Raw genomic sequence first — 13066 nt, 5'->3', positions numbered from 1 at the left:
TGTGCATTAAATAAGGTATCTAAACAAAATTATATGTGAAACAAACTTTTTTGGTTGACAAATGAAATGCTATGATCAGTAGTTTACTTTTTTTTTTTCTCCATTACCAAGACTTAAGTGCTCCAAGGTGACATTTTTAAGATAGAGACTGAGGGAGAGAGGGAAAGATAACAAAGCAAGTCTTGAATCCTCGTATTCCTGTGAAGTGGTTTATCATTATGTTGTACCATAGAGACAATGTTTTAATTAGATTATATGCATGATGATGGGTGTAGTACTATATACGTAGGTGTGTGTGTGTATGTGTGTGAACTAGATCCTTTTTTAAAAAATATTTTTTATTATCTTTATTTATTTGAGGCAGCCGGAAATCGAGAGGCAAGGGGGTGATAGAGAGGGAGAGAGAAAGAGAGACACCTGCAGCACTGCTTCATTACTCATGAAGCTTTCCCCCTACAGGTGGGGACTGGGGGCTCCAACCTGGGTCCTGTGCATTGTAAGATGTGTGCTCAACCAGGTGCGCCACCAACTGGCTCCCCCTGGACTAGATCCTTTTGAACACTACTCCTGGACTGCTTCTTTATTCATCTATATAGAGATATGGAGAGAGAAGGAGGGAGAAGTACTGTAGCACTGGAGTTTCCTCTGGTGCCATAGCACCTCTTGTGTGATGTCAGAGCTCAGATGCTGGACCACATTCATGGCAAGGCACACTGCTTATAGTGAGCTATCTTTCCTGCTTTATAGTATTTCTTAGATATAAGTAAACAGTTAGTCTCAACCTCTGTTCTCATATAAAATTCACATATTTCCTTAATTTTTCTAAAGGAGACTTCAGTATACAGTGAATATTGATTTGCCCTGGCTTAATGCAGTGTATATAATGAACTAGTTTATTATAACAGAATAGTAACGTACCATTTGATAGTCCTTTAAATAAACATCTTAAAACAAAACATCTGAAATGTAAAAAAACTCAATGACTAACCTTGATTTCTATCCTAGGTAAAGTTTCAGAATAGATTATTAGAGGAATCTTGACCAAATAAGATGAAAACATACTAGGAGCACTTGCAAGGTCATGTCCTTGAGTGTAAAAAACTATTTGCATAGAATAATACAACTATGTTTTAGTATTAACTAGAAATTTGATGTTGCTGTAGAAACTTATTGGAGGAAAATGAGAATTTTCAAATTGTTTTATAAGAGGAGCAATAAATGTTTGTCCTGGAGAAGAGAAGACACAGGCTGAATTTAAGAGGGTTATTTGTGTTCTCAAAAGGTAGAACAACAACAACAACAAAACCCAATAACAATTAAGAAGATGCAGCATATATAGGCAATAGAATAGTGGTCAGGGCTTGGGTCCGTGCTCCCAGAGGGATAAAGATTAGGAAAGCTATCGGGAGGGGATGGGATACGGAGGTCTGGTGGTGGGGATTGTGTGGATTTGTACCCCTCTTATCCTATGGTTTTGTTAATGTCTCCTTTTTTAAATTAAAAAAAAAAAATAGTGGTGGTGGTGGTGGGGAGGTAACCTGCACCAGGTCAAAGATCTTATATAAAAATAGATTTCAGCTGAAAGAAAGTTCTTTTAGAGGCAAAGTACCCTACACTTTGGTTAATAAAAGCTAGCTTCTAGCTTCCTTCCTCCCTCTTTTTCAAACCCCCCCCCCCCCATGAGGCTCTAGCATGAAGCTAGAGCCTCATGCATGTGCTATGCCACTATTGAGTGATCTTCTCTGAATCAATTTTATCATTCTCTTTTTTTGTGGATTAGGGGATGGGAAAGGGAGGCTGGCAGGAAAGGAGAGGTAAGAAATACAGCACTGCTCTACCATCCATGGAATTTTACAGTGCTTTTCCTGATGATCCTGTTATATTCGTGCTCAAACTCAGGACCTCTTACATGAAGAGGTGGCTAGTTGTAAAATAGCATTTCTTAAACATCTGAATCACTTTGGGTGCTTTTAAATGAAGGTTTTGGAATGTAACTCCTGGGACCTACATCTCATATTCTACATTTCTGAATGCCTCCAAATTACAACATTATTTCTAGTCCATAGACCCAAATAGAGTCTGTAAAAGGTTTTTCATAACATTGAATGTTCATCTTCAAGCTGGAACAAAGTCTCCTAATTTTGGCTGTGCATCATCACCTTTGAACTTTTAAAATATAAAGATGCATAGAGTTTACTTCTTAATAAATTACATCTTTATATATAAGAGAGCACTTTATTTTTGCAAAGCTTTGTTGATGAGCAGCTTGTAAAGCACTCTTGAGTTGAACTAATAACTTTAATGATGCACTTGTTTTATAGTGATTTCTGAAAAAACAACAAGTTATGTTTCATGCAGATGTTTACTAACTTTAAATGTAAAATTTTCTAGTTTAACATTTTTATGTATGATACTTATAAGTATTATTTTTAGTATATTTATAGAAATGGTATAATGTGTCTACCAGTAGTAAATCATTAAGATTGTTTTTAAAAAAACAAATTACAGCAAGCCCCAGTAGGTGGCATAGTAAATAAAACATTGGCATGAGGTTCTGAGTTTAATCCTGAGTATCACATGTGACAGTGATGCCTTGGCGTCTCCCATTAATATATAATTTTTTAAATAAATAAAATCTATATGGGGGAAAATAAATGTTCTCTTATATGGTCTTTTATATAACCTATGCATTAATAGTGCTCTTTTTGGTCACAAGTGATAGTAGTCCAACTGAAAATTCTTAAGCAGAGGTGCTTATTTCCTAAGTGTGGTGCTGGCTTTAGGCTCTAATTGCTGTTAATGAGTCTCAACTAACTTTATCTGCATTACTTGCCTTCTTACTTCTCTGCTATCTGCCTCCTTACATTTACTTATTTTCAGTGGTCTTTTTCTCTTTTTGGTGATCCTAATATCTTATGACACATATCTTAGCAGTTCAGTAACTTTTGAACTTAGATTCTCTTCCAAACCTATAACTAAAGTCAGAATAATGACTCCTAATTGCCTCAGCATAGGCTAAGGACCCATTTCTGGCACCAAAGGGTCACAGTGTTAAGCACTTATGAACCAAGTGGAAGGAACAAGATTGTGAGAGAATTGGTGATGAGTAATTTTCCAGAAGATTTTCAGCAGACGGTGTGTATGACCATTGTACTATTGTGAGGTTTGTTTGCTTTTTTTTTTTTTTTTTTTTTTTCCTTAAAGATATATAGTGTTGAATAACTTGGATTTTTTGTTTTTCCTTTTGGGTATATCTGCATTGATGTATAATTAATGTAATAGGAATTGGCAAATTATCCACTGCTGATGGTAAAGCATTTGCAGATCCCGAAGTTCTTCGGAGGTTGACATCATCTGTTAGTTGTGCGTTGGATGAAGCTGCTGCTGCACTTACCCGTATGAGAGCTGAAAGCACAGCGAATGCAGGGCAGTCGGACAAGTAAGGACATTTTCACTGTGATCAATACAAAGCCATTTACTTAAAGAGTATAAAAACAGCTAATTGATATTTACTGAACATTTATTCTGGGGCCATGTGGTGGTGCACCTTGTTAAGTGCACACATTACAGTGCACAAGGATGCAGGTTCAAGCCCTTGGTCCCTATCCGCAGGTGGAAAGCTTCACGAATGGTGAAAGTGCAGGTGTCTCTATCTCTCTCCCTCTCTATTTCCCCCTACTATCCCAGTTTTTCTCTGTCTCTGTTCAATAATAAATAAATAGACAATTTATTTATTATTGAATAAACATAATTTTCTTTTTGATGCTATACTAATAATCTTTTATATGATGACTTGTTTATATTCACAAACATCCTAATACATGGGATTTTGTTTATACTCCCATTTACTTATTAAGAGCATAGGACCTGATTCTCATAATTTGAATGTCTGTGTGTCCGAAGGACTTTACTTTTGTGTACTATATTAATCAAGTTTTTCTTAGGATATTATGTAGTAAAGCTATAGTATCTTGTAAGTAAAATCAGTTATGGTATGGAATGTATAGTGAAACATGAAATGTAAGCTTTAGAACTTAGTTTTCTAGAGTTATGTCAGTGTTAGGGAGAGAGGCAGAGAACTATTGCATCACTCTTGGCATATGTAATGCCAGGTACTGAACTCATGATTTCTTACATGGGAGTCCAGTCCTTTATCAACTGTGCTACCTTGGTAGGTATTAGGATTAATTTTTATTTGCATAGTTGAAAATATTTTGAAGTGCTGTTTATTTTAGTTCAGTGACTTATGCATAGCTTCTAAAACTTGAGTGAATTATTTTTCCTTTTATGTTGTGAGTCATATTGAAATTGTTATGTACAGATATCTAACATCCAGATATTACTTTATTCTTTTTCTATTAGCCGCAGCTTAGCAGAAGCCTGTTCTGAAGGAGATGTAAATGCTGTGCGGAAGTTACTCATTGAAGGGCGAAGTGTAAATGAACACACCGAGGAAGGGGAAAGCCTCCTTTGTTTAGCTTGTTCTGCTGGATACTATGAGCTTGCACAGGTTTGTATTAAAATAAAATTCATAGTTTTTTTTTTTAATGTAGCCCACAAACAAAGTAGTAACAGTCATTCAGCACATTTGTATTTATTGACTCTTTTTGATGTATTATATAACTATATATAACGTATTTATATGTTCAGAAATTTTTGGCAGAAAATTTCTAATTATTTTTCTTTTACAAGGTTTTGTTGGCAATGCATGCAAATGTGGAAGATAGGGGAATTAAAGGCGACATTACACCTTTAATGGCTGCTGCTAATGGAGGACATGTTAAAATTGTGAAGTTGCTGCTAGCTCATAAAGCTGATGTCAATGCACAGTCTTCAACAGGTCTGTGTTTTGTTATAAATAGTATTATATTTTTATAATAACTGTTCACATGAAAATAATCACTAATGATGCTTTTTTAGTTCTTTTCTTACAAGTGCTTCACACTTATATAAGTATTCATGGCTTAAGTATGAATTAAAGGCTAGGGAGAGCTCACTTGCCATGTAAGGCTCATTTCTTACATCTGTATCTCAACATTTGAGCCCTAGCACCATGTTGGGAGATGCTCTCGCACCATAGGCAATTTAGCTGTTGTGGCGACTCTGTTCTCTGACTCCATATCTCTGTCTATATGAATTAAAAATAAAAAAGTGGTCCAAAAATGTGGAATTCCATAGGTGGGAGGTCCTGGTCCCATATAATAAGTAATAGATAATAGATATTGTCTTATTTCCTTCATGTAAGATTTTCACATTTATTTTAAAATATTTTTTGAGGGCTTCAAATTCTGTTTTGAAGGTGTTTTATGATTACTTCTTTAATCAGGAAGTTTGTTCCCCCCCCCTTGCAAAATAGGAAGTTTTTATCAATGAGATGAATGTTTTTGATATTAATTTAAAAAAGTAGAATCTTGGTGTTTGAAATTGCATCAAAAATAATGTACAAGTGTATGAGAAATACAGTATGAAATCTGTGGCTGTGTAATGAGTAATTTGCAGTTAGAAAATAAAGCTTGTGAAACATTTCTCAAGAATAAACTGCAGCTGAGGAGGTGATTGCAGCAGTAGAGTCCAAGTCTTGACACAGTGCTCTGTTCCCTTGTTCTGTCAAAGAAATACAATAAATCAAAAAGAAAGAACCAAAAGTTAGAAAAAGCATGATTATTTGTCATAAAAGAAGTTCGCTTCAGAATTGGTATTTCTTTTGTAACTACAGTTGTGATACAACACTATGAATTGGGGCCTAGTGGTGGCACCCTCAAGCATACTCATTACCATATGCAAAAACCCCAGGTTCAAGCCTCAGGTTCCCATCTGCAGGGGGCAGGCTTCAAGAGTGGTGAAATGGTCCTCATGCGTCTATGTCCTTTTCCCTCAATTTCTCTCTATCTTATCAAATATAATAAAAATAAATGAAGTGTAAGATAATCTGAATTTCCAAAAACATTTGGCAACAATTTTAAATGAGAAACCAGGGAGTTGATGCTTTAAAAAAGTATTCTGTTTACTAACACAAGACAAGAGATAAGAATGAGCTCATCACTAAGGCACATGGGATACCAGGAGTTCAACTTGGGAACTCATGTTTCCAAGTTCAGCATCCTACTCACTGTACCACCTCCAGGCCCTAGGGAGTTGATGTAAAAAAAAAAAAACGAAGTGAGGAAAGGAATCACATGTACACGTGTGTGTGTGTGTGTGTATGTATGTACACACATGCACATGTGTTTGTATTAGGGAATGTAATCTCAGTTCACCCTTATAAACCAATTGAGATCTTTTTGTCATTTTATGTTGATATATTTTTGTATTTCTTCATTAAACCAGGCAATACAGCACTCACATATGCTTGTGCTGGAGGCTATGTAGATGTTGTAAAGGTGCTCTTGGAATCCGGTGCTAGTATTGAGGACCATAATGAAAATGGTCATACTCCGCTTATGGAAGCTGGAAGTGCTGGACATGTGGAAGTGGCCAGATTGCTGCTAGAAAATGGGGCTGGCATTAATACCCATTCTAATGAATTTAAAGAGAGTGCCCTTACATTAGCATGTTACAAAGGTATAGTATGTTTTTCTTTTAAACAGAGTTTTTAACAAATGAAATGATAGTTATTCATATACTATTTTTAAAGTATACTAGTAGTATGTAGTGTATAACTTAAGTATTTCAGACTTTCAAAGCATAATATATGAACTCTTAAAGTTACAATATTTCATTGTTAATGAGAAATGACTACTAGGTAGGTGAGGTAACTCACCAGGGAGAGTGTCATCTGTGCAGTCCTGTTTTGGGTTTCTGGAACACCGTGTGGGAATGAGAAGACATTGGGGGAAGCGACAGTGGCTTAGTATCTCTCCTTATCTTTCTGTCCAAAAAAAGTTAACCTAGAGAAGTCAAGTCCGGAAGATTACAATAAACACATAAATAAATAAAACAAATAAATAAATGTGGGAGTGCATGGAGAGAATGGAGATAACTGTTGCTCCCATTTTATCAGAACTAGTAATTTAATTTTAATATACTGTATGTTTTATAGTGGTTCTCCTTGTCAAGTATTTTGCCTAATTCACACAAAAGAATTGTTGAACCCAGAAGTATTCTGTCCAGTAGTCTTCTAAGTTACCACAATCATTTCTCTCTCCCTCCTTCCTCCCTCCTTTTTTCTCCATCTTCCTCCTTCCTTCCTTCCTTCCTTCCTTCCTTCCTTCCTTCCTTCCTTCCTTCCTTTATTAATGCGAAAGATAGGGGAAAAAGAAAGAGCCAGACATCACTCTGGTACATGCTATGCTGGGGATTGAACTCAAGACCTCAGATATTTGAGAGTTCAGTGCTTTATCCACTACCCCAACTGTTGGACCACACACAATCATTTCTTAATAAGAAGGTGCTCATGCTTTTTCTCATGAAACCAAGGTGGGAGGGGAACAAAAAACAACTTGCAGAGAAATAAGTATTTTGTGAAGAAAAACTGAAAGAAGGAGTTGAATTTAAAAGAACAAGTTTATAGTGTTACCAGTAAAATAACATTTTGATAAGCTGACTGAAATTGAAAAAAAAAAACACCTATGCACGTGTAGATAACACAGAAGATAATGTGACATTTTTAACGATGTAAACCTCCCTAGAAACAAATTTTTTTAACTTTGTTCTTTTTTTTTTTTTGATATCTTTATTTAAGAGACAGCCAGAAATCAAGAGGGAAGGAGGTGAGAGGGAGAGAGAGACAGAGACACCCTGCAACACTGTTTCACCATTCGTGAAGCTTTCCCCCTGCAGGTAGTGACTGGGGGCTCGAACCCAGGTCCTTGTGCACTGTAATGTGCACTCAACCAGGTGATCCACCACATGGACCCCACCCTAGAAATATTGTTAATACGAAAAGACCCGTTTGCTAGGGAAAAGCAATTTATAATGGAAAAAATGTTGACCTTCCCTCCTATAGTTAGTATCTAGATTCTAAATTGTACTATAGAACCAAATATTTTTCATTTTGTTTTTCTGCCAAGGCTTTAGCTGGAGCTTGGTGCTACCATTACAAACCTACTGCTCCCATGGCCATTTTTTTCCTTTTTTTTTTTTTTTTTTTTGACCCTTTCTATTTTATTTGATAGGTTATAGAGAAGTTGAGAGAAGGGGAGATAGATAGACTCCTGCAGACCTGCTTCACCACTCGTGAAGCATCTCCTCACAGGTGGGGAATTGGGGGTTGATGATGGGTCCTTTTACATAATAATACATGTGCTCTAACAGGTAAGCTACTGCCCACCCCCCAACCCCCATTTTCCAATTTCACTTTTATAACAGATTAGTGAATATAAAGTAAGAAACTTTTTTGAAAACAGATTTTGTACAGTTTTATTTCTGTACTTTAGTATTTAACTCCATTTTTAGCATACTATTTGTATCATAAAATAAGTGGTGATTTCTTCACCCAGGGCTATCAAGAAATAGCTTTTGCAAGGCAGGGTACAGATTTTAATGACATACCCACCACAGTGGCTAAATTTCCCCTTTATAAACTTGTGAATCAGTAGTCCTTTAAATCGTCCAAGACTTGGCTGGGTCTCCCCTATTCCTGACCACATCTACTTCAGTGTGACTAGGGTTGTGTGATGTCTATTAGAATGATTTCTTTTTAAAATATGGATACAATTTTGCCTAGATCCAGAAAAGACTAAAATTTAATTGTTAAAGCATTCCTTATCTAAACAATTTTTCATTATCTGGTCTTAACATTTTTATTTTTGGAAAATTAGGTACCACATATGAGATCCTTTGTTTTCCCATTTAGTAAATGGTCAAAAGCTGGACCTCATTGGAAGTGAAGGAATTAAGCTTGGGCCACCCTCTTCCCCAAGGGCCACTCTTACTTCTTTTCATAAATACTTCAAAAACTTCAAAGTGATTGCATCTAACTACTCAGTCTCAGCTTGTCAGAAGATTTTTTAGAAAGTGCTACTACATACAGTGATTCTTCTCTCTCCTTTGTGTGTAGCCCCATGTGTGACTGGGGCTTATGTGTTTCTAGTAGAATTTGAATATCAATTTGAGCTAGTATGAATAGAACTCAGTTGATAGTAAACATCTCTACAACTTCCAAAGATACATGAACCTTCTTTCCTCTATTTCTGATGAGCTCCTGGAACATTGGTTGACAAGGAAGAGCTGGGAAATGAATAGAACTCGGGCTGAGACTGATCTTTGGAAAGGGAGAATGCCAGAGATGAAAGAGAAATAGATAGCAATGAACAAGATGTGTTAGATGCTACTCTTTTTCACCAAAGTTAGTTTTGTCTGAACTGTAATTCTACCATTTACTTCTTTGGTCCTATTTGATAAATAACTACACATCAGTCAAAATAGAGTTCTAAAGCTGTCATTTCCCTTTTGCTTCTTATATAGTATCTACAGTTCATTTTATAATACACTTGATCTTTTTTAGCTATTTGTAAGATATTATCTGAAGTAATTTGAAACTAGATGAATATGTTAGGGCTTTGCATCTATGTTTAAATCTATATTAATGAATACATATAATCCAAATGGTGTTGTTTTAAGAATGTTTCTATATATGCATTTTCTAATTTACAAACAGATTGCTCCTAAAATGTTTGTGAAATAGTAATTAGAACTTAAGACACATAAATAGTCATAGGAAAAACTTCAGTACTTATTATTACACCAGGCTTCTAGTTCAAATAGCTAATTTACTTTATAGTACAAATAAAATAACTGTGTCTTGCCTGGGCTCTTAAAGGTTGTGGAAGAGATGTCCTACAAGAAGTCTTTTAGTAGTAGTAGTTTCTGGACCACAAGACAAGGAATAGAAGCAAAGTTTACTTAAACAATGTGTGTTTAACAGTTGGGGGAAGCGAGTAGCTGACATTAGTGTTGTGCTTATACATTTATTGTTATAAGTTAAATGCAGCTTTTCAAAATACCATATTAGCAATAAAAAGAACTATTTCTAAGTAACCTTTATCCTTTTGATTTAGGACACCTAGAGATGGTGCGATTTCTTTTGGAAGCAGGTGCAGATCAAGAGCATAAAACAGATGAAATGCATACTGCCTTAATGGAGGCTTGCATGGTAAGATTGGTGAAGTGTATAGATGAAGTACATTTATATGCTAGGTGGAGGGAGATAGAGCTACTGTACAAATACTTTCCTTTGGTTCAAAGATTCTGTTTATTACAGGCTTAAATTATTATTTTTGTGTAATTTCCCCTCTGTCATAGACTTTTCTGTGCCCTGAATTGCTTTTATTATTATTTTTAAATATTTAACTTTCAGAGCTTTTACTTGGGAGTAGGTAGTGTAGTACTTCTAAACCTTTGTATCTCAGACTATGATTTCTGATACAGAGGTAATAACAGAGTAACATTATAGACAGATTTATTGAGAAAACCATGCTAAAGATAAAGGCCCATGTGGATTTGAAATTAGTTGACTTAATTTCTTGTCTAATCTTCAAAAAATGATTACTTAAAGGATTTTAAATTTTCTTTAGCTTTAAAAAATACCAGGGAGACATTTAAGACTATACTTAACTTTGTTTTCCTTACTGCCTTGCCAGTGTTTGTTTTAAAATTAATTCTTTTGCACAAATACAAGTTTTCACTGAAGGGTTTGTGTTTCTTATCTGTTAAAATGAGGTAATGCCCTTCTCAGGAGGTGGTTGTGAGAATAAAATAAGATAATGTCTATAAGACATATTAGTGACAGTATATAGCTTTAATAGATTATTATTTCTCATGACAAGAACTTAAACATCATGCCACCTCTGAATAGTGATTTCACAATTGAAGTAGATTAAGAAATTAAAGTGAAACATTTTGTATACGTAACTAGCAGGTTGGTTAGTAGGGGTCAGACAATTGAAAGTCTTACTGAAATACTGACATTTGAATTGGTCTTTAGGGGATCTGGAGAGAGTTCACCTCATAGGGCTTGCACTTTACCATGTTTGCAGTATAAGCTCAAGCCCCAGCATCTCATAGGAACACCATAGCACTGGAGAGTCTCTCCTTATCTGAAATGAAAAAGTCAGCCAAGTAGCATTGAATCCTTACTGTAGATAGAAACAAATAAGATTGTAAGGAAAATGTAGGAGTTGAGTATTTGCTGAAGGAACAGTACACTGACCATAGTTATAATAAGACATTAAAGTTCCATAATATGGAAAGCTTTGGGACAAGAATATACATAACATGTTTACATTTCCTTGTAGTTTCTGAGCAAAAGAATATAGAAGTACAGTTATCAGATTAAAAATAGGGAAATGAGACATTTGTAGTTACCAATATTTCAGAAAAAAGTGAGACTGATAAAGGAGACAGAAAGTGATAATTTCTTCTTAATTTCACTCGTGAATATTGAACAACACAAATACCATATAAATAATGTGCTCCCCTTACCTTAATTATGCAGTTTTCCCACTGTTCTAATAAGTAGTCTACTTTATCTTGCTACATAATTTAAAATTTTCTTACCATTAACATTTCTACAAAAGTGTTCACATTTTATTATTTACGTTTGTACTATGTAATGTTGATATTATCTATGATCTCATAGTTGTCTCTTGTTTGTTATTCTTGATTCCCCCCCCCCCCAGTCAGTAAACTTGACTGAAGTTATCAGCTTTATGCATGTGTTCAATCTCTTTTGCCAGTCCGTATTACAACAATGTAGATAGGTCTTAATAGTATACTGCTTTACTTAGTGCTTAAATTTAAGTTCAGTAATTCTTATTTAAATGGATAACAGTAAACTTCATTGTCCAATAATTAAATTTTTATATTTTCAAAAATATTTTACTGGTGCCAATTTATTTGTTGTTTTTTTTTTTCATTACATTGTGATTAGGATGGCCATGTTGAAGTAGCTAGGTTACTACTTGACAGTGGTGCCCAAGTGAACATGCCTGCTGATTCATTTGAGTCACCACTGACTTTGGCTGCGTGTGGTGGGCATGTGGAACTTGCGGCTTTACTTATTGAAAGAGGAGCTAGCCTGGAAGAGGTAAATGATGAAGGTTATACACCACTGATGGAAGCAGCTCGTGAAGGACATGAAGAAATGGTGGCATTACTTCTAGGCCAAGGTAACTAGCAGTTAAGACTCTAAAATCTTAGAATATTGAATTTTACTATTTTATTTTTCTAGTAGATTATAGCATAGTTATGTCACATAAGCTTATGATAAAGTTATTTTCTGTGAACATGATTTTCACGCTGCTAAACAAAATCATAATCCTTTTTGATATAGAACTTTCAGAGCTATCATATACTATTCATATAAAAACAGAACTGGGAGTGGTATAAGGTTATTCATTTTTTAGAATTGTATATGAGATTCAGCATTTCTCATGCTAATGTATCAAGTAAATTCTTTTAGGCAGAATATCTTACTAAAATATTTTTCATGCCATGTCATGGAGCAAAATATGAAAAAGCTTGCCATAAAGACAAACTTGTTGAGGATGCAAGATTGTATGTTTTAGAAGCTGTTAAGGACCTCAGTACAAGTAGAATTCTCCTTTGGGAAAAGTGAAAGTGACTTTACAGTAATAGGATACCTTGAGTGTATAGAAGTAGTCTCCCATCTGTCTGTATCTGTTACCAGTTTGGTTAGTAAGGTTTCTGTTTAGAAAAATAAAGAGATGACATATTAAAAAAAAAAAAAACTTCATTGCAGTGAAAAATTATCTAGACTTCTAAAAACAGATTTTGGAGTAGACTTCTTAATGTTTGAATCATATTTCCACTTGCAAATTTTATAATTTTAGGCAGGTTTCTTAAGTTCTGTGTCTCAGTTTTGTCATCTAGGATTGTTGTGTGTGTTAACTCCATAATGGTCTTAAAACATTGGTCTTCAGTGGTCTTAAAAATGCCATTTAGGGAGTTGGGCTGTAGCACAGCGGGTTAAGCGCACGTGTCCGAAGCACAAGGGACCACCGTAAGAATCCCAGTTTGAGCCCCCGGCTCCCCACCTGCAGGGGAGTCACTTTACAAGCAGTGAAGCAGGTCTGCAGGTATCTTCCTCTCCCCCTGTCTGTCTTCC

The 13066-nt window shown here is 35.3% G+C and overlaps 1 protein-coding gene across 11 annotated transcripts in view; it reads left to right on the top strand.

Moving 5' to 3' along the window:
* The window catches only part of ANKRD17 (ankyrin repeat domain 17), a 154185-nt gene that overhangs the window by 73421 nt on the left and 67698 nt on the right, over nucleotides 1–13066 (top strand). For 9 of the 11 annotated variants that reach the window (XM_060187843.1, XM_016188361.2, XM_007523547.3 and 6 more), the window contains exons 3-8: nucleotides 3283–3439; nucleotides 4363–4510; nucleotides 4693–4840; nucleotides 6328–6561; nucleotides 9999–10093; nucleotides 11870–12107. In XM_060187843.1, coding sequence (XP_060043826.1) covers nucleotides 3283–3439; nucleotides 4363–4510; nucleotides 4693–4840; nucleotides 6328–6561; nucleotides 9999–10093; nucleotides 11870–12107 — 1020 coding nt within the window. Of the gene's footprint in view, nucleotides 1–3017; nucleotides 3136–3282; nucleotides 3440–4362; nucleotides 4511–4692; nucleotides 4841–6327; nucleotides 6562–9998; nucleotides 10094–11869; nucleotides 12108–13066 lie in introns of those variants that run through there. The other 2 variants (XM_060187846.1, XM_060187844.1) reach the window with 2 other exon arrangements.

Source organism: Erinaceus europaeus, chromosome 3, assembly GCF_950295315.1.
Source record: "Erinaceus europaeus chromosome 3, mEriEur2.1, whole genome shotgun sequence".
Taxonomy (NCBI): domain Eukaryota; kingdom Metazoa; phylum Chordata; class Mammalia; order Eulipotyphla; family Erinaceidae; genus Erinaceus; species Erinaceus europaeus.
The sequence above is the reverse complement of the archived record's forward strand: the minus strand, read 5'-3'. Positions and strand labels throughout refer to the sequence as shown.